This window comes from Ambystoma mexicanum, chromosome 2p (assembly GCF_040938575.1).
Source record: "Ambystoma mexicanum isolate Mex_15411 chromosome 2p, UKY_AmexF1_1, whole genome shotgun sequence".
In the NCBI taxonomy this organism is placed as follows: Eukaryota; Metazoa; Chordata; class Amphibia; order Caudata; family Ambystomatidae; genus Ambystoma; species Ambystoma mexicanum.
In genome coordinates, this window is record NC_090923.1 from 173698232 (window position 1) to 173724317 (window position 26086).

The 26086-nt window shown below is 44.7% G+C and overlaps 1 protein-coding gene across 4 annotated transcripts in view; it reads right to left on the minus strand.

Annotated features, from left to right (window-relative positions):
- Positions 1 to 26086, minus strand: part of IFT122 (intraflagellar transport 122) — a 1464758-nt gene that overhangs the window by 1072732 nt on the left and 365940 nt on the right. For all 4 annotated transcript variants that reach the window (XM_069643447.1, XM_069643448.1, XM_069643450.1 and 1 more), the window contains exons 6-7: positions 17490 to 17556; positions 12567 to 12713 (exon numbers count right to left, since the gene is read on the minus strand). In XM_069643447.1, the coding sequence (XP_069499548.1) occupies positions 12567 to 12713; positions 17490 to 17556 (214 nt within the window). The remainder of the gene's footprint in view (positions 1 to 12566; positions 12714 to 17489; positions 17557 to 26086) is intronic.

Consider the following 26086-nt stretch of genomic DNA (forward strand, 5'->3'; position numbering starts at 1 on the left):
CGACATTAGTGGTGCCTTGTGCAAACTTGATAACACTCAATGGACTGTCCACAGCTAAGGAGAAAGCACCAGCACAAAAATAAATAAACTAACATAAGATAACAAGTAAGAAAAGGTCTAGTAGCAACTACATCTTGGTGGAGTCCACAAAGAGCTTAGAGAACATTCCATATCATTTCAAACTGTTCAGTTCAGCATCTGTTTTCTTCACCTCTCTTCTGGTGCCTGGGGTGCAAGCTGCGGCCAATGCAAAATGGTTGCAGATCACCCGCTACGAACTGCTCCAACTGCCAAATGCAAGTGAAAAGGAACTCGGTGTGGTGCATTAAGAACTACGGGCCATAAGATCAGCAGCTCATACTGCAACGCAATTCTCGCCAATGACGCTACAAATGGATCAATCACAGAGGCGGTAGAGGAAATAAGAACAAAACAAGAGAATGACAAAGAGGAGCAAGACCTTTCCCTCAGCATCCTGGTTGGATTCATTGTTTGCATGGGCACCCAACTAGCTTGCGGCAATGTTTAAGATAACTGTCCCTTTGCTTGTCGCGATCCTCATCGTCACCTGCATCGGTCGTCTGATCATCCAATAGTGTAAATCCCACCAGCACAAGAAAGGGTTTGTAATGGCAATGCAAAAAAATGCAGGTCAAGGAGGTATTAGGTGAGGAACACCCCAGTGTGCATGAGAGAGAGAATGAAGAAGAGATCATTTTTCCAAAACCACCACCATAGTATTACTATGCACTATGCCAGAAATGTCCCCTGACAGGGTACGAGGAAGGGGGGGCACGACCAGGGTAACAAGCGTGTGGGTGCGTAAAGACAAGGAAAGAGAGTTGAAGGGGGCAAAATGGTTGACCGAAATATTCATCAAAGGGGGGAATGTGTTAAGGGTGCTAATTCAGCACCAGATAGGGGGACGCACGTCACGCACCTATCAACTACAGGAGTAAAGAAGATGCGCAGCGGGGGTGGCCACATGGGGAACATATACTCTGAGCCACAGACACACTCTATACAAGTCTTCACCGGGAATGGTAGGGGGGAAGGATTCATTGGATGTAAACTTTGTCCAACACATTGCTCTATGATTTGCCAAAGGAGTTGGGAGGGACAAAAATAGCACAGAAGGAAATCCCTCGGAGCAGCCTGGATCTGGGACCTTTTCAGTTTAAACACGTGACCACAATGACAAAGACCTGCAATGGGGGTAGGAAGAACAAATTACTCATTATATGGGAATAAAGACAACCGGGACTAGGTGAGGTTATTGCATAGCGGTCAACCATACAAGCCGCCCTGCACAGTAGCAGGGAGGGTTGTTCTGTACCAGTGTGCCGGTCACATGGCCGTATTGTGTTTCTACAATGCCCTATGATGATACCTTTGGCCATTCAAAGATGGCCGTCCCCGCGTGCACCGGAGTGCCCGGGCCTTTGTGTTTGTTGTGTTGGGCCTGATTGGCTGGGGCTATGTTCTTCTGGCCTATGGGATAGCTGGCAGGCTTGGCCGGCCCTCCCTCCAAAGCCTACTCCTGGCCCCTGTCTACTCCCTGTCCGCTACGGGTATGCTAGGTGCGCCCCACCTGGTCACCTGTGATGCTGTGTGTCCCTCCACCCCCGCCTGGTCGCCTGTGATGCTGTGTGATCCTCCTCTACTGGTCGCCTGTGATGCTGTGTGCCTTCCACCCCTCCTGGTTGCCTGTGATGCTGTGTGCCCTCACCAACCCCCTCACTGGTCGACTGTGATGCCGTGCCCCCCCACACACACCCTACTGGTCACCTGTGATGCTGTGTGCCCCCCCTTGGTCGTCTGCGATGTGTGCCCCTCCACCCTCCCTGGTCGCCTGTGATGCTGTGTGCCCCCCCAGGCCCACCCCATGGTCGCCTGTGACGCTGTGTGCATCCCCACCTCCTCCACTGGTTGCCTGTGATGCTGTGTGCCCCCCCACAGCCCCAATGATCACCTGTGATGCTATGTGCCCCCCCCCCGTCGCCTGTGTTGCTGTGTTACCGTGTGGCCCCCCCACTTTACATATTGTCTGACTCCCCACATTTGCATGCTGTTGCCGCCCTGCAACATGGGGTAGGCACCATGTATTTGCCCACTGATTTGTCTTCACACCTGTTTATTGCTCTGAGAACTGGCCCAATGGATGTGTTCACTATGTACTTCTATACCCTTAAGCACTTCCTGTAACCGTATACTTAAGCTAAGCACCTGGATACCTCTCGGTTTTGTGCGCTATACAAATGTCAAATAAAAAAAATTTAAAAAATGACTGACGAGGCCCATCGGAAGGCAGCAGTGGAAAAGGAGCACTGGACGGAGAGGTGCTGCTGGGTGGACCAATCAGACGTTAAGTTTCTGATCTCTGCCGAGGGGACCAGCCCTCAAAGTATCTACCACAGAGTCCACGAAGGTCATTCATTATCTAACAGGTATCGTGTGAATGACCCCTTTCCCACCAGCTGCAGGGTGTTTTGTGTTCTGTGCTCAATGGTGCTGACCGATCACAGTATATTAAAGTTTGGGCGCACAGATGTTGCTTCATTAACAACAAAATGCTCCGGGCTCGGTTGTGAATGAAATGTGGTACCACAAGGGGAGGTGAGGTGATGGGAAACTATTGAACTGTTTGCTCTATTGACGCTTAAACTAATGAATTAAACTATTGAGCAGGGGGAAGAGATTGCAAATCAATCAAATCCCTGGGAAGCATAGCAAAAACGAATCCTCTAACTTGCAAGTGTTTCTCCTGACTTCCGACGATTGTATTTCTTGTTATAAACCTACAGTTCATAGTCCATTCAGATGTCAGCCTCTCGATTAGTGCTAATCCACTGTTCTGTTTGATGTGTGCTCACCCAGCTGTAATAAACGGTGTCGCTTCTTGCATGGTTTGTGCTAAATGTTTTGAGTATGTGGTTTTTGTTATGCACTAATTGGGGAATCTCATGGTCCGAACGATAATCACAGCCTAACAGCTGTGCTAGCTGTGAAGGAGAAATTCCTTCGGAACACTACACTGACTAATGCATATGAGAAACTTTAAAGCCGAGGTAGTTCATGCCTACCTAGTGCCGGACAACCTGGAACCTCCACCGACGGCCAGAGAAGTATTTATAATTGCTGTGCTTTTCATTTTACATTTTCGGTGCTTCCCTGGGCTCGGGAAGCGCAGAAAATGTGAAATGAAAGTCAAGGCAGCCTCCTCTCTAAATGTTAAGCTCTGCTCTGGCAGCAGTAAAACAAAAGCTAGGTAAAGCAAAGTAGGGGGCTTTGGCATGATTATTCATGCTTAACACAAGCACAGGAGGCTCATTCATTTACTTTGAGCCTCATTTGCTCAGCTACAGCTTTCTTTTGAAATATGTTTTGCATATATTTTTTAATATGGCCCATCTTTTGAGACAATAACATTTGTGAGTGAACTTCCCCATTAAATGTATGGAATGGGGCTTGTGTGAAGACAGACTGCTTGTATGGACGACATTGTAGTCGTCTAGTTTAGAATTTACTGCCGCAAAGCCCGCCTGGAGGGCTGTCATGTATGGGTCTGTTGGGTCGTCTGTCAGGCACAGGGGTGTCGACTGGCTGGATTCTAGTATTTCTTCGCTCCTGCCCTCCAAGCCGGCACTCGTGTATGCATCCATGGGGCCTCTTATTTGCCTTGCTGCCTCTGGGCATGACTACGTAGCTATGCGTCAACTGAGTTGTCGGGATCCGAGTGGGCAATGGTGTACCATCGCATAGGCTTGCCATAGAGTTTATTTATTTTTTTTGTATTTTTTTTTTGGGCTAAATAAGTCTTTACAAAAATAAATGAAACAATTCAACAACAGCTGACAAAATTTGCATTATAAAATGTACAAGTTTCTTTCATAAAACAAAGTAATAATTTTCTTCGCCAAATCCTGCCACTTCCATTTGTGGTCTCAGTTAGCTATATTGTGATAGTCTGTTTTCCCAGAATAACCGTTTTAAATGACTATTTCACAGTTAATTAACACCTGTATGGCTGCCGATGATAGTGCAACATTTGTGCCAGAGAGGAGTCTTTCCCACAAAAAATCTGATAAAATATCTTCTTCTCTGCGCACAACATGTCTGAATAGATTTAGGCGATAAATCCAAGAGCCTTCACAGTCCATGAGCAGATGTTTTAACGTTTGTTTGGCACGGTTTATACAAACAGAGCACAGTTTTTTAGCTTTTATCCCTTGTTTTCGTTTCTCGAGAATTACCCCACAGTGGATTAGATTTAGTCTCATTCCGAGGAAGTTTAAACCCGATTTTCTATCAGGGGATTTCATTAAATAACCTGATAAATACCCGAGTTTCTTCTCCCCCCCCTCAAAAAGGCACTTTGGACAGGATCCGATCTAACTGTTTCTATTGTTTCAATCCAGTCCAACTGTTCCAATTTTTTTTTATATGTAGAGGGTTTTGGATCAAGGTTTCTATATCAAGATCTCTTTTTGTCAATGTTTTCATTACTTTCTCTCCGAGTAAATTCAAGAGGGGTGATTTACCCTTTGATTTATAAGCCACGAGATCTCCTTACAGGGAAGTTTTTTTACCCATAACTATATCTCGAAACAGGGAAATCAGTTTCCAATCTGCCATAATCTTCAAGGACTTTAGGCCCAACTCGAACCTCAAGCATTTTGTAGATGTACAGTTTGGGAGACCCAATGCTCTTTTCCAGAGACAACCTTCAAAGGTTTCCCAGTTTGTTACCCAAAGACCCGGTTTAGCTTCCAGTCCATAGAGTAACACTAGTACTACTTTTGCTAAGTAGTATTTTACCAATGGGAGGATCGAAAATGTACAGAATTTGTAGTTCAATTTGACCATTTGAGAGCTGGCTTGGATTGCCTTATCCATGACCTCAGAGTGTATCTTGTATAGGGCTGGATTAGCATGTATATTGTAACCCAAGTATTTTATCACTTCTACAACTCTGATACATTGGCCTCCCAATTTCCAACTCTTAAATTTGATTTTTGTCAATGGGTGTTTGAAAATTAAAATGTTTGATTTGGTAGGGTTAATTGTTAGTCTGTTTATCTCAACATACTCATTGAGTCTTGTTAACAGACGTTACAAACCAATTGCTGTTCTATCGAGGAGTACTATGTCATCTGCGTAGGCCAGCCAACAGATCTTTCTCCCATTTAAGGTCGGACTGGCCAACGCAGATGACTCTAGAAACATTCCCATATCTGGCAAGAACAGATTAAAGAAAAGGGGTGCTCCTAGGCACCCTTGTCTAACCCCTCTATTTACCTCTACAAGTTTTGACAAATGACCCATTTCATCTAGTCGAACTCTTAGGTGTGTGGCTCTATGCAGTTCTACCAAAATTGATAGTAGTGATTCTGGCATTCCCCACTTTCGCAATTTTTGCCAAAGTAGTGCTCGTTCGACCTGATCAAATGCACTCGATAAATCGATCCATGCTCCAAACAATGGAGGAGAGTTTTTTTTCCCCTGTTTGTTCATTTAAGATGTTCAAAATTAAGCCATTTACCGATGTCATATGTCCCTTCCGAAATCCTGTTTGGAAACGTGATAGAATCTCGAACTCTTCTACCCATTTCAAGACATGATTTAGTAAAAGTCTCATGAATATTTTGCTTTCAATGTCGAGCAGTGCTATTGGCCTATAATTCGCAGCTGCCCGACAATCACCTTTTTTGAAAAGGGGTATTACCAATGCTGTTTTCCAAGAAATTGGAAATGCACGTTTTTTAAGGATTTCCCTGAAGAGACAAGATAGTAATTTCAACCATAATTTTGGTTCTCCTTTCAGTGTCTGATATGTCAGACCACTTAGTCCTGAGACTTTAGATGTTGAGGAGCGGATAGATTTCTTCTTCTTTGATATTAAGTTCCCAAGGCATATCTGGTATGGTCATAAAGAGACAGGTACTCTGACTTTTATAAGTCTCTGTGAAGTAATCAACCCAATCTTTCTCAGAGACCAAGTTACAGAGTGAGTTGCCTGTTTCCCCTTCAAATTGACTTAATGCATCCCAAAGGTTTTTGCTGTTGTTTTCACTTAATATTTTGAGGACATATTTCCCGTCTATTTGCATACGGATTTCCTTTTGTGAAATTGACCATGATTTATAATTGATTTTTTCTTTTTATAATTCTATTTTCAATTGGTTTGCCGGATACCCTATTTTTTTTATTTCTCGCAGTGCTTTTCTGTGCTCTCCTTTTCTCCTTTGTGTTTTTTCATCAAAGGCATGGAGATGTTTTTGCTTCTCCCTCCCTGATAGGTCTTCAGGTGCTAGTGTTGCCCAAATAAATTTATTGAATCTTGTTGGATCACATTCCAGTTTCCAGGTTGGTTTGGGGACCTCTTTTAACTGCCTATTAAGCTTAAGTCCCCCATTCTTATATTTCCTTACTCTAATTTTCCCATTTTTACCTTCTAGGTTCTGGGTTTCTCTCTGTTTGTATTCCTAGAATATTTTGGAATGTTAATTCGAGTCTGGAATGATCACTACCCCCATCTCGTTTTATAGTGAGGACGGAGGGTAAAGCATGTAGATTTTTAGAGACAAAAATAAAGTCTATAGCAGAAGATGATTTCCCTCTGTGCCATATTTTGTATATTCCTTGGTCGCTCTCTTGTGAACAGTTTAGCATTCTAAGGTCCCAACATTCCATAAAATCCTGCCACAATCTACCCCTACTTGTCTTCCCAGCATTCACATTTTTTGCCTCACATTTTTGTGCGAGCAAACAGTTGGTGTTAAAATATCCTGCCAAGATGATGTTACTTGTGGCTGAATCCAACAGCACTGCTTCCAGTAGTAGGCCTAGATTTTCCAAAAAAGTGTCCAGTTTCGAACTGGCGGGGTTCCAGTAAATATTTATCAGGACCCAGGTTGAGGGTTTCCCTTGTAGGTTTGTGTTTGCTCTACATGCATGAAAGCCTAATGTGTTTTCCCTATTTCTACTATATTGTTAAAGATCTGATTCTTCAATGCTATAAGCAAACCCCCTGACGGTCGTCCTAATGATTTTTGTGCTGCTGGTAGGCAGAAGACTGTGCAACCTTCGATGTTCAATGGATTTACCAACCAGGTTTCTTGTAATAAGACAACATCACCCAAATTGAATAGATGTGCCCTCATATCTTTTGGTCTTATTGCACTGGAGCCCCGCGAGTTCCAACTGAACACATTTAGGTCATCTTTTCTAAAGTTGCTGTGTTCCCAGTCCTAGTTTCTGTAGTACTTGCGTAAGGATTTCTGGAAGTAGTGTGAGAGTATTTTCCTTTGTTCCATCTCTTTGCTTCCCTCTTTGTCCGGTTCTGTTCATTTAAGATGTCCCTTCCCTTGTTTATTGGTGATAGGGCATTCTGTTGATTACTAATAGTTTTGTTTTCAGAGTCATTGCATGAGACTTCCAAATCGTAGGATTCTAGCTCCAATGACTCTTATAGCATGATTTTTTTCGCATTCTCTGAAGTGAATACCAATTCCACCAAAAAACGATCTTGTGACATTGGGAATTTAGCACTTTCTATATCTTCTGTTGATAAACAATGAAGATTTTCCACTTTCTTCATCAAGCTAAAAATTACTGCCCTGCTCAGTGATTTGTGGTGCCCTGTATTAGAGCGTAGTCTCAACCACACTCTTTGAATGTATTGATCCGGACATTCGCTGGTTTTTAATAGAGACTGTGAGATCAAACGGATATCCTCTTGTTTTCCTAGGTTAACCAATTTGACCGACTTTCCCTCCCCATTTCGGATATTGTTTTCGTGTATGATGTCTAGTCCTGTTTCATTTGCAGTAATGGGAGTAGTCGCATTTGATAAAGGAGCACTTGATTCTTTAGCGATCTTCTGATTTTTCATTTCAAAGATAGGAGCAATTTTTAGTTTATGACCGCCTTGTGCCATTTCAGTGTTCCACGGACAAATGCTCTTTATGCCAGATTGGAGATCTTTTTTCAAAAAGATTGGAGCCCATTTCATTCCAACAGTTTTTCGAGACGCTTCATTTAGTTCTTTCCTTACATGAGATTTTTCTATTTCAGATTTGTTCTTCGACATACTCTCCTTTACTTTTGTCCTTAGGTTGCTGCTTTCCTCTATCTTGTTCTCAGTTTTCAGACCAATACTTGCCTTTGTAATTGCTACAGTTCCTTCCAATATCTTGCATTTTCCTGTTTTATTCCTTTCAAAGTTCTTTTTGGTTTATTTCTGATTTTCCTTCTCTTGTGTCATCCTGTTTTTCCCCAAAGGCATTTGTCGACCAACCACGTTGTTTGTTGGTATATCCTGTTCCTCGCTGCTGTTTGAGGTTTTAGGAGTTGTCTGTGAGATTGTTTTTTTCAGTTTTTTTTCTGATGTTCTTATTTTCTTTCAATTTTTTTTTTGATTTTTCCTTTTTTTGAGATGTACTGTCGTTGATCTCTCTCATCGTGCGACGCGTTTCCTTGCTTTTCTATTGCCTCTTGATGTCTGATCGCAGACATGTTGCCATCCATGGGATAGCTCTGTTTGTTTCTCATTTACATTGTCTGACTGCATTTTTTGCACCTCTTCTTCAATCTCTATTTCTCCTTCAACAATATTGGCAAGTCTTCGAAATTCTTCCAGCATTGAATCCGATAGTGGTGTGTCATCTAAGGAGTGTTCTCGGATAGTTTCTGTTATGCCTTGTTCTTGGGTTGTTTTTCTATTTCCTTTCAGCAAAGAAAGAACCTCCCCCAGAGGCTCGTTGTTTTGTTTTTCCATAAGGTTTTTTTTCTTCAGACTTTGCAGTATTGATGAAATGTCTAGACCTTGTTTTACCATTTCCAGGTTTAAATCCCGGAGCGGTAAGGTCATGTTGGTATTGGTTGCAGTTACCAAACCCACCAAGGATGAATCACACAGTGCTACTTCCTTTGACATCTCCAAGAGAGTCCCACTTTGTGCTTGTACCTCCAATTTTAAAATTTCGAAGACTGAAACCAATGAGCTCAGTACAAAGTTTAGGGCTTTCAGTGTGTCTGTATTGGATTCTGGTCTTATCTTATGTTCATCCTGGTAGACGGTATCACTTTTTTCTTCTAGATCACATCCTATGTTTTCAGACAACTGTAGGTCTTGATGAACTGGTGTTTCCACATTTCCCTTCTCCCTTAATGAATCGGTTCTATTCCCCGAATATTCTGGTGAGGAGTGGGATTTCCGTACTAGAGGATGGAGTTTGTGGTTGCCTCAGTTCTTCCCATAGGATTAGCGATTCTCCATCTACATCACTCTGACTTTTATGATGTTTTTTCCCAAAATTATTTTCTATTTTCTGTTGAATTCTTTTTGTTGTTATTGTATATTCTAAGCCTCGTTTCCATTTGTTTGTGATTGTAGTGCTTAAATTCTTTTCTTTAAGGCTATCTAACGTATGGCCAGGTAATTCCTCTGCATGTATTTGTGCTTGAATTTGTTTCGGAGTATGAAGATGTGTATTTTCCTGATGTTGTGAGTTGGTAAAAATGTCTATTTCTTGACTTCCTCCGAGATATGACCCGTCCCCTTCTCTCTCCAGGTCTTTGGTGCTGCGTAGTTTCATTATAAATATCCTAGTACCCACTCTGACAGCAGTTTGTAAAGGTTGTTTTCAGATGACCTATGGTTTGGTGCTCCTTCTAAAATTGTAAAACTAAATGCCTGCACGTCCCACGCTGTACCAATCTCCTACAGTAGTAAGACTTCCCAGTCATTAGTCACACCAGAACTCTGATTTAGTCGGTTTTTCTATCAGAGAAAGTGTAGACCATTGATATTCTAATCTATTTTGGTCTATAGGGTGAACGGGATCAAAGGAGCTGTCTCCCGCAGTCTCCCGCTCACACTGGGCACTTGCAGAAATTGCTGTTGGTTTGCTGTAGCTTTAGTGATGCCCGCATGCAAGTTCTGTGAACGGAATCAAAGGAGCTATCTCCCGCAGTCTCCCGCTCACGCTGGGCACTTACAAAATTTGCTCTGGATTTGACAAAGCTCACATACAATGTATGTGCTTCTTACGGGATGTTCTTCCCCTTTTTCTATTTATTGAGCTATATCACTTTTCATTTATAGTTATTCGTATAATTCCCTTATAAGCCAGCCCCCCAGTACAAATGATGTAGCAGTTCCCAGCTCTCTGCCTCTCTTTTAAGGCAACTACAGATTTTTATTTTACAAGTGCTTACCGTGTCTTCACTGTTTAGCGTGGTATAATCCAATTGAGTGTACACGGGCTACAACCCCCGCGTTCCAGTGATCCAACGACGGAAATGTTCTCAGCCCCTTCATTCTTCTTGTGTATATTACAAGATTTCTTTTAAGGCCCCCAGGTGCTCCAGCGCTGGCGCCGTGCTACCGGAGTGACTTCCCAATGCATTTCACTTCCAGCACCCAGAAAGCAGCAAACAGCCAAACAGTCCTCACAGAGTCTCACTCGCCCTTAACTCAATCGGGCTTTACGCCGCGAGGGTGCCGACCTTCTCCCTTCGTGCTTCACTTCCTGTAGGCGGGGGCTTACAGGGGGCTAGATGTTAAAGGCGCAGCGCCTCAGTCCTTCTCAGTCCTCACAGGTGTAGCTCTGCACACGCTCTCCCTCTGTTCTGGTACGTGAGCACAGGACTGGGTTGAAAAAATTAAGAAAAATAAATAAATAATAAAAAAGAAGAAAAGCTCTTCAGCTGCAATCTCCAACGCGACGCAGCACAACTAAACAGTCCTCACAGACTGTCACTCGCCCTTAACTCACTCGAGTTTATTGGGCTACGCTGGGACACATCTGTGTAGGACTCTGTAGATACAGCCTTGATTTGGTGGTATTTGTAGGGTGTGATGTTTCAGGTATCTAATTGTCCCTTGGAGCTTAATGCAGTGAGTTCCCTTTCAGGAGCGGTCTGTCGTGATCGTCTAGTGGTCTCGGATTGTATAACATATAGGGCTGCGCTCTGGTCTTTATTACACTTTAATCGGTAGTTCGGTTGCGGGATATGGCGGGGGGGAGGACTCCCCCTCTACCCAGCAGGCTGGGCCGCTCACACACAGCACACACGGCGGCCGCCGGGGAGGGGACTTCCGTTTTGCCCACCCTCCGTCTCAGGATATTGCTCCCCCTAATTGCTGCTAATGTAATGGATTAACCCCCCAACTGGGTCATAGTCAATCTGTTAAAATTCTGTTTGTACTGTGATTATGGTGGGTGGTTTTCTTTTTTTTTTTTTCTGTCCCCAGGATCCTCCACCTACCTGGCGGTCTCGGTGTGAAGAGTGGGGGGGGGGGCCGCTCCGCCCGCCGTATGCTGCAGGATAATGGCCACCGAGCAGGCGGGAGGCGCTGGTCGTCTCCGCACTTCCCTCTTTCGCCCTCCTCTGCAGCTGTCGTGGTTGGAGGTGTCCTCGCTCCACAGGAGCCGTCGCACGGAGCACACACAGCTCCCCTGCTCCGAGACGGAGGCAGCTGCTTCGCGTGTTAGGGGGGGGGAGAGGAGCGCGCCAATCCTGAGGTCTTCTCCGGGGGACCCGTGGGTACTTCTGCACAGTATTTCTCCGCGAGCTGATGTTGTCGGGTCGTCACGAATGTAGCAGTAGACGCTCTGGAGGTTCAGCTACCCAGCCCGATGCTGCAAATGCTCTCTGCCTGTCTGGATTCGCAGGATATTAATGTGGATTTGTCGACAACAGTGCTGCTACTCAACGCAGCAATTACCGTCGGCGTTCAACAGCGCCCCCGTGTGAAGACTGGCTGACTACAACATGAATTTCCTAGCTTAGCTCATATCTCCTTCTTCTGCTCTATAAATGTATGTGGGATTTCTGCACTTGCACAAAGCAAGCAGATGGTACAGATGTTGCCGGCTCCTCAAGTTTGCAGTACCTCGATTCCCTAAAGGGGCAGAATGTGATGTACCCTGATGTTCATGACATGTGCCTTTCAGTAAAGCCATTGAATAATGTGTGCATAAGTTTAGTGACAGGGCAAGTTTACATCTACTATCCCCTCACCCTAGACAAGCAGAATAACCAGCGCTACCTAGGGATAGAAATACACAAGGGTTTAGTTGAGTATGGTTGAAGGGCAATAGAGATTAGGGCGACACTTAGTGGGATGGACATGTGTTGTACTAATTGACCTGAGACTTTTGAGTGTTTACGTAATTAGTTCTACATCATACATAACGTGTGCATAAAGTTTGGAAATTATGGTTTCTCCTTTAATTGTCAATTTCTTTTTAAACAATAATAAACAAACATAAAACTTCAGTAAGAGAATTCATCACATCATAATGCTCAAGCCCAAACATTGAAAGCACCATGAGATACTCTGGAGTGGCTTTGTAATAACATTTTAACCTGTTATATGGAGTTTGCAGCTAAGGTTGCTGCAGTTTTGTAAGCTTTAAAATAACAGATGTTACCTAATGTATTGGTACTCATAATATTAACATCTTCTTAACATTTTTACTAGATTCACTGTCGGTAAAGTGTGCTGGGTATATGCATAGTAATTCAAACTAATCAAAAACAGGCACAATTCTTACTTGGATGGGTTCCAACTTATGGACCAGACAGGAGATAATGATCCACCAGGCCGATCAATTTTAACCTTTTCTTCTCCGTTCTTGTTTCGGATGCTGACGATTCCACTGAACATGCCCAACGCAAGATACTGTCCATCATTCGTCCAGCTAATGACAAGAGAAAGTTTCATTATGTCCTACATCAAAATACTACTGTCTACGTACAACTTTCTGAAGAGGAAAGATCAAGTAGGAACATCATGTATTCTTTGGCATTCTGCACAGTGCCCTGTTCTAAAAGTGCCCTAAAACTCCCCATTCTCCACAACCATCTCGCCCAATGTTTTGTTTCTATTGAACCTCATATGCTGGGATTGTATTCATCTTATATTACCATAAACAATGCAAGGCTGCCCCTTAATCTATTTAAGCAACACTATTAAAGCCTGGTCTCTCTACCCAGCTCCTTTACTTGACTCTGTTTAATCCCAGTGCTAAAGTTCCCATTACAGTGAATACTGATGATTTATAAGTTGTGCAACACAAATATACATTAGTGAGAATAGCTACCTAATCACCAAGCATGCTAAAAACTGTCCAAGGACTTTAGGCACTCAAAAATGTTTTTCAGGGGTGGCAGTCAGTGGTTTTGGATGAAGCTAATCTTCCCCCCATATTTACCTTCAAAGCGTGGCTGAAAAATGTATAGGTATCTAGAAATAATAGTAGTTATTATTAGGATAGCCATTCAGCACGCGGCTACCCATAAATGCTCTGGAGTAAAAACAATAGGCGGCAGTTCGCATTCATACGCTATTTATTTAGCGTGCGGCTTTCCATCCCGCTATGGATTGGTAACATTACACGGCTGGTCGTGTTTTACTCAGATGGAGGCATGTAACGGTTTTCATATACGCTATGGAGAGACCAAAGGATTTTTTATTGTTTTATTTTATAACCGTTCAAAGTTCTTTCTGATGGGTGCAATATTTGCAGGATACATCTTTTCATCCCCTTTAAGAACTAACCTCTAATGCAATGGTTAGACTGTGTTTTCAATTATGATGTAACATCTAAGATTTTATTTGGCTTATTGATTTGTCTATTGTCATATCTTCAAACCACAGAATAATTTTGCATGCATCAGTTACCTGTGATCCAACTGGAATTACTAGGCCCACCTTGGAACAAATGGGGAAACCAGCTGTGGAAACAAGGGTGACACAGGATGCATGGTCATGGCTCCCGTCCACTCTGCCTGGTGGTTGGAACCCGATGAGTGGAAGAGAGATGGGACTCTAGTACGAGAGGTAGTAGGGGTAGGACAGCCACTTTCAGTCATTAGTTAGAATTCCAGGGTATTTACTAGCTTAACAAAAAATAATTTCCGGTCGACTGCTGATGTGCTATTATTTCAGGAAGTATGGTTGTGTATGGATGTGTCTTTAGATGGCTATATAATTATTCAACAACTGGCCACGAAGAAAATGGGGGGGGTAGACCTTCAGGGTGACTGATTACGGCTGTAAAGAATACACCGATCGTTGATTCAAAGTTGTTCTCGGATGATACATATGATATTCAGCCTAGTATAGTAGAATTTAAGAATATCTTGGGTGAGGCCCCAGTGCTACTGGTTAAAGTTTACAATAATCCGAAGTGTGTTAAACTACCCTGCTTCCTAAACATATTTTCTGAGATACTTGAAGATTTTCTTTCTGAACAAGGTGGAGTACATGTGTTGATGGGGAGTGGGTGGCTTGAACGCAGTGTGTTTCGAGTTTGAAGGAAATAGGCATCTAAACCTGCGTGGGCGAGAGGATGGAAGAGGTTGGACGGCTTTCCTTGATAAGTGGGGCCTCGAGATGATTAATGGAAATGTCAAAGGAGAAATTGCCCCCAAAACCAAATGGAAGAATGAACTCAGTATGTTGTGTATTGATTACATTGTTATGATTAAATGGATTGTCATTTTGTCTAGAACTTCGAATTCCCCGGAATGTGCTAAGTGATCACAACCCCATAATAGCAATGTTTGACTTTAGAATTCAGTTTGTTCTCCAGCCTAGTTTAACAAATTTAATTCTATGAAGTGGAGGTAATCTATCGATGAAGAGGACTTAAAATACATAAATGTATAGATTATTTTGACCAACTGTTAAGCACAACTTCCTTGTTTGAAAAAAATAGAAATCTTGAAGGTGGGATCTTTTATCTGTTCGCTTGATAGATTTGCCGAAGTAAGGAAAGTGAGGAATAAAACCAAAGGGGCAGGTTGGCATCAATTTGATAGTTTTGTTCAGGAGCAGAAACAAATTCTGCAAAAAGAAATATGTTGGATTAGGAACAATTCCAGGTGTAAAGAATCCTTGATTGGGCAGGAGAAAAAACCTGAGGCAAGGATTTAAAAATTGGTATAAATCCCACTGTTACTACTGGTCTTACTTAGAAGGTGACAGAATGTTGCAAATTGTCCTTAGCAATGATTCTCAAAATGTTTGGGGGGTGATCAACAATTTGTTACAGTCTTGGGATGATAAATTAGGTAATCCTGTCTCCTAAGCAGTTTGGGGTGAACATTTCTAACACAGTTATAGGGACCCAGCAATTATTGACCAGTACCCACCCATTAATACTCCATGGAGTTTGAACATTGGGGTAACACAAATTGAGGAAATTATTAGAAATTCTTCCAATTCAATGGCAGCAGGCCAGAACGGCCTCTCTAATGCTACCCTAAAGCGCAATGTTAGGTTATGGGCTGTGATTTGTTCATTTTTTTATTTCAATCTGTGCTGGCAAATAAAGAGACCCCAAGCACATTGAAGCTATCTGTGAATGTTCCCATTTTCAAGAAAGGCGATAGGAAAAATAAATAAATTTAACTATCAACTGATATCGTTGTTGGACTCAGAAAGTAAAATATTTGCCAGTTTAGTCTTGTAGGAATTGGAGGCTTGGGTCCTCGTAGCTAGTCGCCTAACGAAAATTAGGTTTCAGAAAGCGCGTTTCAACCTCCTTAAATGGCTTCATAATATCCTGCATACAACAGTGTGCTTGGATGGAGTCTACAAGGCAGGTATTTCTTATGGCAATTGATTTTTCAATGGCGTTAGATTCGGTGAACCGTTCACGCTTTGGGCTGAATTGTACGTCTGGGGAATTCTGCACCCTCTTTTGTCAATATTGATACATCTGCATAAGAGGACGGTTTTGCAGGTCAGGGGTAACAGACAGTATTTGGCGGATTTGGGGGAATGGTTGGATGTAGTGAGTTTTGTGGCACCTAATCTCGGAGACTTGCGCGTATCCCACCTGACCTACACAGATGAAGTTATCCTGTTGTACAGCACACAAATCGGGTTACAGAAATTGGCCAGCGCAGTAGAAAAATACGCAGAGTTAAATGAACTTGAAATCAATTGCTTTAAAACAAACATACTGAGATTCCCTAAGAACAGCAAAAAACCTTTGGGCTTCTCATGGTCAATGTACAGTGAAAAGGGGATCCTGAAACAAAGTCTTACCTATCTGGGCTTTTCAGTAGATTCTGGCCCTATTAGAGGAGTTGTTTGGGGTAGGATAAGATCCAAAGCTGAACAACTGGCTGTCCAGATGAGAAAGATTTGTGTAAAATACTGTACATTTTCTTTCACTTGTTCCGGTCTTGAAGTTATATAACTTGAAGGTGGTCCCAGCGCTTATGTATGGTACTGAAATAGCGTGTGTTCATCAGGGGATTGATTGGGATAAAATCAAGGCCATCATTTTGAGGAAAGCCTTAGCTTTGGAAAATTGTCTACTAATTGTTGCACTTTGTTTAGAGCTGGGTCTGAATTCTCTGACCTTTATTTTTAGGTGGAAATGTTAAACCAGTATAGGCTTATACTAAATCCCCCGTTGAACAGTTTGTATATTGATTTCGTGATGGCCTTGGAGAGGGGTAAGTGTGCCCCACTGGTTGCCTTTGGAAAGGCAGTAGAGCTCATTTTGAGTGAGTGTACCACAAATGGTGGCCTGTTGGTTTCCAACCCAGAATTGGTTAAGAAAAAGTTGAGAGAGTTGGATTGGTGTACAATATTGGACAAAGTTCGTACATATAAATTGTATAGGACTCTCCTGATTTTTCCTATGCCACTGGGCTATTTACTACTCTATTTGAGAAGGTTTACCAATCCATACTGGCGGGAAGAATTCCTCAGACTGTGATTAAATCTGCTATTAACTGGAGAAATCAAGAAGATTAGTTCTGGTGGGGAAATTGAAGAGTTGGAGGGTTTGGAAAATTGTCCAATGTGTAAGTCTTCTAACACCTTGAGACCCGAGAGCATATCTTGGTAGAATGTGAGGCATTACATGGGAAGAGGCTGGATCTAGTCAAAAGATTTTTTTGGTACCCAGATTTTGTTAATAATGGCGTATTATTTATTGGGTTGTCTAGAGTGGAGGAAATGCAGTAAAACTGTTGGTCTTAGAAACAGAGTTAGGAAGGTATCACAATTCCTGCTAAGAAATTTCGCCAATTTGTACTTGACTTTTGCGTGTTTTGCACAGAAGGAACTCTGATTGGATGGCAATTAAATGAATGTTTTGTGTCTACTTGCATATGTAAGGATTCTGCTATTTGCACAAGAAGGAAGAATTGTTCATTTAAAGATAATGAATTTTGGTTATGTAGTAAGTGAACATTTTGTATTGTTATGTAACTCAACGGAAAGGTAGTAATAATGTGTTCAAATATTAGGAAATGTATTGAAATTCGAATTTTTAGAATTTCAGAATTTTTTGTTGTGTGTGTTGTATTTGTGATTTTTAACTGTGTTTGTTTTAATGTTTTGTGTAATGTTGGCTAGTTTCACAATAAAGAATTAATATTGCATGCATCAGACAGGGATCTACACAAACACTTTTTTAGAAAAGGCCTTTTTTAACTTAGGAACATACCTGCAGCATGTGATTTTACTATTAGTTTTGTGTTTGGAGACCGATTTCTGTTCTGGAGACCATAAACCTGACAAAAAAAGAGAAACTATTCACCATAAAGTCAACAAGGTATATTCATTCAAATTAAATCAGAAAAATAGCTTATAAAGAATGGATAGACACAAGAAAACAAACAATGGCAAAGCCAGTACATCTGCCTATGTATAGTTCATGCCCTTAATATGTTATCTTGTAATAATCATAAAGGTTATTACACAGATAGATTTGCCTTCAAAGTGGGGTAGAAGTTCAGTCAGAGGAAGTAATGATAATGATGTGTTATCTATATATACATAGCACGCTTTCGCCAAAGCGCTTTACAGAGAACATATTTTCATACAATATCACCCAACTGAAGTTGGTACTCTTTAATCGATCTCCGAAGGATGAAAAGATAAGTTAGCCTTGCTGGGATTTGAACCTGCGACCTGCAGATCACACAAAGATTGTAGCATTGAGCGCTCAACCTGCTGAGCTATCCTATCAGCTACTAAGTACTATCAACACTCAAAGGATACAGTATGCAAGAGTTAATTTACTAATTACTATCCAAAGCTCCCAATGTGTAGCATCACTAATTTGGGAAACCAGCGCCTGTGGCGGCATCTTTTTTAAAAAACAACCCACAGATTTCCAGGCTGGCCATATACAGCAAGCCAACAAATTGTGAAGGCAGGAGGATAATGACTCTGGGTACTTGAATTCCCATGGACATGTTATTTCAGATTCTCCTGTCAGTATTCCTGATTTGCATGTGTCCCCTAATAAATAATATTTCCAGGGGCCATCATTCCCCTGCCACACTCCTTAGGATTGTTGGGTCTGATTCTATTTCCTGGAACAAACTGCCCACAATCAGCAGTACATAAGGGGCAAAGGTGTACCCCCATAAAGGGCAAGCACGTAAAAGAACAAGTTACTTCTTACCTGGTAATGTTCTTTTGATGGGATGTTCCTCCGACGTATTCCTTATCTTGATAGATTCACTTCCAGCTTGCTAGCCTCGGAAAAGAATTTCAGTAGAGGGTGCTGCGCTTCGACGTCCCTCGAGTTGGTGTCCCTCGACAGCCTCCGTATCGGCGCCGACGTCATCATGCGTATAAATAGACTCGCGCAGCGTCCGTTGCTCAGTTCCGTTTGAAGGTTGAAATTAGCTATGCATGAATTGTTTATTGACCTTAAAGGAGCGTAAGCTGCAACCACAAGGGAAGTTTTACTGACGGGATGGATGGAAGGGGCGATAAGAAATACGTCGGAGGAACATCCCATCGAAAGAACGTTACCAGGTAAGAAGTAACTTGTTCTTCGAAGGGATTGTGTCCTCCGACGTATTCCTTATCTTGATGGACTCCCATAGCAGTGGTGTGTAAACAGAGGTGGGAGTAAAATTGTCATATTCCCCTAAAGAGTGAACAGAGTGTAACACAGCTTTGCCAAATCTAGTCTCTTGGCTAGAGGAGGAATCCAGATTGTAGAATTTTGTAAAGGTATGTGCGGACGACCATGTGGCAGCCGCACATATGTCTCGAATCGGTACCCCTCTTTGGAGGGCCGAAGAGGCTGCGATACCCCTGGTTGAATGAGCCCTAAGATTTTGAGGGGGCTCTTTCCTTGCCAGTTTGTAACATTCTAGAATGGCTAAAATAATCCATCTGGAAATGGTCGGTTTTGTGATTTGCAATCCTAATTTTTGCCCTGTGTAACCTATGAACAGTTGGTCTGCTTGCTTAATCCTAGCAAGTCTGCTGATATAAAAACTCAGGGCTCGCCTTGGATCTAGCCTATGCAGCCTCTCTCCCTGGATGGGGAGGAGGATAGAATGATGGTAAGATTATCTTCTGAGTGATGTGGAATTCAGAAACCACCTTTGGGAGGAAATTAGGCTTCACTTGCAGGACAACTTTGTCTTTGTGAAAAATTGTATGAGGGGGTTTACAAGATAGGGCCTGTAATTCGCTTACCCTCCTGGCAGATATCAAAGCCACTAATAAGACAGTTTTAAGGGTGAGAAATCTTAGCAAACAAGAGTGGAGTGGTTCGAAAGGAGTACCCATCAGGAAATTTAAGACTAAATTTAAGTCCCATAAGGGAACTTGGAACGGTCTCAGGGGATAGACATTAGTTAACCCCTTCAGAAATTGTATTACTAAGGGTAATTTGAAATATGATGGCTCCTCTGCAGTACGCTTGAAGATCAATAGCGCTGCGAGGTAGCCCTTGATCGTACCAACTTAAAGACCTGAATTCGCCAAATAGAGTAGAAAGGATAACACCATTGGTGTACTACATGAAAAGGGTTCAATATTCTTTTCTCTACACCAGCTGCAAAATTTGTTCCAACGGCAGCGGTATGAAGTCTTTGTTATTGGCCTTCTGGCTGAAAGCAACACCTCCATGACGTCATCTGGGAGGTCCCAATCCTTGTATCTCAACCTTTCAGAAACCAAGCGTGAAGGTTGCGGCTTCTGATGTCTGGATGGAGAACCTGACCTCCCTTCAGTGAGAGAAGATCCTCCCTGTGTGGAAGACGAATCGGAGGGCAGATGGACATGTCCAGAAGGTCCGGGTACCAGGTTCTCCTGGCCCATTCTGGGGCAATTAGGATCATAGTCTTCGGGAATCTTCTAAACCTTCTGATCATCTGAGGAATGACAGGGACTGGAGGAAACGCGTACAGAAGTGGAAACTCCCAGTCCACTACGAACGCCTCCCCTAGAGCTCCTCTCAGGGGACATTCCCTTGAACAAAACTGACCGCACTTCCTGTTGATACTGGTGATGAACAGATCCACTTGAGGGGTTCCCCAAAGGGCAAAGATCTCTTGAAGGACTTCCTGAGCCATCTCCCACTCGTAAGAGTCTGCTCTGCCTGCTCAGTGCGTCCACTGTCAAGTTCTTCTCTCCGGCTAAGTGAACTGCGATAGAGAGATTCCTTCTTGAATTGCCCAAAACCAGAGCTGCATCGCCTCTCTGCACAGTGGCAGTGATCCTACGCCTCCTCTTTTGTTGAGGTATTACATGGCCACTGTACTGTCCGTCATTATTAGGACATTTTTCCCTTGTACAGATGGCAGAAAAGCCTTCAGTGCTAGTCTGATAGCTCTCAGCTCCAACAGGTTGATATGTAGTCTGGACTCCGATGGAGACCAACGACCGCTGATGGTCAAGTCGTTGGCATGGGCTCCCCACCCTGTGAGTGAGGCACCTGTGACTACTGTTATCTCCGGCCATGGTTGCCAAAACAGTTCTCCTTTCAAAATGTTCTCCCGACAGGCCCACCACTGAAGGTCTCGAGCCACTTTGTCCGGAACCTGAAGGAGATCTGTCATTTTTCCTGAGAATTGCGACCACTGAGTTCTTAGTGCCCACTGGAGAGATCTCATTCTCAGGCGAGCCTCTGGCATAAGGAAGATGCAGGATGCCATGAGGCCTAGCAACCTCAAAAAGTCAAAGGCTGGGAGACGTTGGGCATTTTGAAACTTGGTGACCATCTGCAGAATATCTTGAGCCCCTCACCTCTGGTGGTGAGTCTTTCCCCAGGGAAGTGTGTCCAGGACCGCTCCAATGAACTGGAGTCTCTGTGATGGTATCATCTGTGACTTCTTTAAATTGAGGGAGAAGCCCAGTTTGTGAAGGAAGTGGCAGACATAATCTAGTTGGATCTGAGCTTGTTCCGAAGATACTGCTCTGATCAACCAATCGTCTAGGTAGGGGTAGACATGGATCCCTTCACTCCTTAGACTTGCAGCCACTACTGACATTAGCTTGGTGAAGACCCTCGGGGGGAGGTCAGCCCAAATGGCAGAACTCGAAATTGATAGTGAGATTTGCCAATTGCGAACCTCAGGTATTTCCTGGGTTTGAGATGAATTGGCACATGGAAATAAGCATCCTGAAGGTCTAGAGATACCAGCCAGTCCTGAGGCTGGAGGGCCTGAAGGATCTTGAACTTGTCTTTCCTGAGGAATTTGTTCAATTCTCGTAAGTCCAAGATGGGTCTCAGTCCTCCGTCCTTCTTCGGTATCAAGAAGTAGGGGGAATACCAACCCTCGTTCCTCTCCGCTACAGGTACCGGTTCTATGGCACCTTTCTCCAACAGGTCTAGAATCTCCTGCAAAAGGAGCAGATCTGGAAACTTCAAAGAGTTGTGCCCCGGTGGATGACTGAGGGGTGCGCAGAAAAGGCAGGCAGTAACCTTGGGCAACTGTCTCCAATGCCCAAGCATCTGTCGTAATAGCCTGCCATTCCATCAGATGTTGAGTTAACCTGCCCCCTACTGTGAGGAGAGTCCTCAGAGTGGTTTAGAGGCGGCTGATGCAGATGCCGAGGGTAAAAAGGCACCTGCTGCGTCTTTTGTACTTTTAACCCGTCCACCTTGGGTGAATTTCTTTTGGCCTCTTTGAGCCGGCTGTCCTCTGCCTTTTCCGAAATGTAAAATAAAAACGAAAGGACCTACCTCTCCAAGAGGTTCCTCAGGGGTGATAGGGAGTTTGACGATTTGCAGCTCCAAGGGATTTTGCTGCTGCCTTGGATATTTGTAACTTCTCTAGGCTGTCATCAGCCTTTTTCCCAAATAAAGAAGAGCCGTCAAAGGGCATATTCAAAAGTCTGGCCTGTACATCTGGAGCAAAACCAGACTTTCGCAATCACGCAAATCTGTGAATTCTAGTACTTGCCGCCATGGCGCTGCTGATACTGTCAGCAGAATCAATGCCAGTTTGAAGGGATTCGCACATTGGGTCTTTACCATCTTTAATGATGTTCAGAAAAGCTTCCTTTTCTTCTCCTTCCGGGAGGCAGTCAGCCGCTGATGAAGCACACTCCCAACGTGTATGGCTGAATCTTGCGAGCGTACAAGTAGCATTAATGGATTTTAGTGCCATGCTACACGCAGAAAAGACCTTTTTTGACATAGCGTCAAATCTCTTATCATCCCTGTCTTGTGGAACAGTAGGGTATGCAGATCTACTGTTCGATGAAGTTGCTTCTTGAACAACCAGACTCTCTGGTGTTGATGTTTGGACAAATATTCAGGGTCAGAAGCAGATACCCTATATTTGGCAGATAGTTTTTTGTTAACGGCCGGGATAACCTCAGGAGTTTCCCAGTTGGTCGATATTTTCCTCTGTAATACAGTATCGAATGGAACCACAGGATCTTCCTGTGGGCCTTTAATTAAGATGTCTGTAAGATTATCTTGTTGAAAAGCAGGTGACGGTGCAGACCAACCCATGAATTCTATTATTCTGGCCATTAAAGTTCTATAAGGGGTCTCAGCATGTTCCCCTGGGTCTGGTTTGGCAAATTCTACTTCTGGGGAAGTATCCAACCCACTTGTATCATGCAAGGACTCTTGAAGGTCCTTCAAACTATTTTCTTCAGAGATAAATTCCTCTGGAACAGGTGTTGTAGTTCTCTGCAACCCAAAAGGTCTTTCCTGATCAGAATCCTCACCTTCTTCATAAATAGAGGACAAGGCTCTGAAATAATCTGACCTTGGAAAAGGCTTAAAACCCATTTCTAAAGCAGAAGGGGCCAAGTTTGTAGTAACCGGTTGAGAAAACGTCGACGTTGTTGACGCGGAAGTCAAAGGCTTCGAAGAAACCAAAAAAGGCGTAGAAAAGGTATGAAGCGACCTCGAAGAACTCGAGAGGATCGGAATCCTACTCGGAGTCGTCGAGGTTATCGACGACATTCTCGAGGTCATGGTGTAAGCCCTCGGTACGACTATTGACTACGAGGTAGTGACAGCCATAGGTTTCTCCTTTATCAGCGTCGACATTGGCGTCGAGTACGGCGTCGATTCGACCGATCTATGCGTCGATGGGCCCTTCGATAAGGAACAAGTTACTTACCTGTAACTGTTGTTCTCCAGCATGGGTCTGGCATGGATTCACATGCTCATGAATATTCCCCGTCGTCAGGCTGGGAATCCTCGGTAAAGAAAAAACCAGTATCAGTTTCGTTTCTGATCTGTCTTTCGTAGTAATAACCAATCACTGGTCTCTGCGTCATACTGACCACAGCCAATGACTGCCCTCTACCTAAGCACCGCCTCTGGCAGCCATCTTCAGATTTGGAAGCACGTGAAGTGGCAGTATGACCAAGTGAAGAGCCGCAGAGGGGTAGGCGGGAGGGTTCGCATGTGAATCCATGCCAGACCCATGCTGGAGAACAACAGTTACAGGTAAGTAACTTGTTCCTTCTCCAGCATGGGGTCTGGCATGGATTCACATGCTCATGAATAAAGAATACATAGCAGTACACACATGCACAACCACGGGAGGTGGCAAAGGCTCAACATTAAGCATCACATCAACTCAACATTAAGCATCTTACCTCCTCACCAGGCTCACCTCAGGCGAACAGGTTGCGCAGCACTGCTTGGCCGACCCTGGACTCCTCCCTGGAATCCCGGTCGACGCAGTAGAATTTCGTGAAGGTGTGCGTCGACCTCCACGTAGCAGCCCTGCATATGTCCAGCAGGGGCACACCAGATAGGAACGCCGTGGTAGCTGCGATCGCTCTGGTGGAATGGGCTCTCGGACGGCCAGGCAGCGGTCGGTTTGCCAACCGGTGACAGTACATGATACAGCCGGAGAGCCATCTGGAGATGGAAGCCTTCGAGAGAGCCTTCCCCTGATTGACAGGTCCAAAGTTCACAAAGAGTTGTGACGTCTTCCGAAAACCTTTCGTGCGGTCCACGTAGAACTTCAGCGCTCTAGCTACATCCAGCGAGTGCAAAGTCCTCTCAGCCGGCGACGAAGGCGACGGGAAGAACACAGGTAACACCAAGGGTTCGTTGAGATGAAAGTCCGACGGTACCTTGGGCATGAAGGAGGGGTGCGTCCTGAGCACTACCCTCGTGTCGTGGAAAGTCAAGTACGGGGCCTTGCAGGAAAGGGCCTGGATCTCTCCCACTCGTCGTGCGGAGGTGATGGCCACGAGAAAAGCTGTTTTCCACGATAGAAACTTCAACGGGGCCGAGTGCAGAGGCTCGAACGGAGGTCCCATGAGTTTGGTCAGCACCACGTTGAGCTCCCACGCCGGGGCCGGAGCCTTCACCGGCGGGAACGATCTGAACAGTCCCTTCATGAACTCTTTCACCAGACGATGAGACCACAAGGACGTCCGGCCCGTGGTTCTGGTGTATCGGGAGATCGCAGCAAGATGAATCTTGATGGACGCGTGTGCCAGACCAGCTTTGGCCAGCGTCAGCAGGTACGGCAGCACTTGGGGAGCCGTAATCCGTAGAGGGTTAATCTTCTGTGCGTGGCACCAGACAGAAAACCTCTTCCATTTGTGTCCGTAGCATTTAAGAGTCGAGGACGCCCTGGCCTTTGCAAGAACCTCTCTGCAATCGGCCGGTATGTCGTATCCTCCAAACTCTAGCGCTGCAGGAGCCAGGCCTGCAAGTTCAGCGACTTCGGGTCGTGGTGGAGGATGGCGCCTCCTTCCCTGGAGAGTAGATCCGCGTCCGCCGGCAGCTTGATTGGCGGGGACGCCGACAAGTCCAGAAGGTCCGGGAACCATATCTGCCTCGGCCACGCAGGTGCGACGAGGATCATCCTGCACCGTGACCTCTTGAGCTGGTTGACGAGCCGGATTAGCAGAGGCAAGGGAGGGAACGCGTAGAGGAACAGGCCCTCCCAGGGGAACGAGAAAGCATCGCCCATGCTCCTCGTCTGGGGAAACCTGCTGGCGAACCTCCGGCACTTGGTGTTCGTCGCCGTCGCGAACAGGTCGATCTGGGGTGTGCCCCACCGTCGGAAGAGGCGATCCACCAGATCCTGCCGTAGTTCCCACTCGTGGCACGAGCGCAGCTCCCTGCTGAGTGAGTCGGCGATGGTGTTTTTTATCCCTGCCAGATGAAACGGCACCAGAAGAATCCCTTGGGCGACGGCCCAATGCCACAGGTCCTGCGCCTCCTTGGACAGCGCTGGGGACCTGGTTCCGCCCTGTTTCCTGATGTAAAACATGGTGGTGGTGTTGTCGGTGAAGATCCTCACCACCTTGCCCTTGAGGGACGGAAGGAAGGACCTGAGGGCCCAAAACACTGCACGGAGCTCCAGGACGTTGATATGCAGGGACTTCTCCGTCGGGAGCCAGAGTCCCCTTGCGTGCAGATTTTCGGTGTGCGCTCCCCACCCTTCTAGGGAGGCATCCGTGGTCACAGTCACCTGGTGGGCTGGGGTCTGGAAGTCCATGCCCGCCGTCAGATGCGCGCGGGTGCCCCACCACCGTATCGCTCGTCGGAAACTCTCGTCGAGCTTGATCCTTTCCTCGAAGCTGCCCGTCGTCTGGATCCAGCGCGCATCCAGGAACTCTTGCAACGGGCGCATCCGGAGCCTGCACATGGGAATGAGGTAGATGCAGGAAGACATCATCCCGAGGAGAGACTTGATGGACCTCACCTTGGCCGCGTCGGCCACCAACATCCGTTGCACCTTGCCCAGGATGGTCCTGGTCCTCTCCTCCGACGGGGAGGCCAGAAGGGACACTGTGTCGAGCCTCGCTCCCAGAAACAGTGCGACTTGCGCGGGCACCAGGTGGGATTTG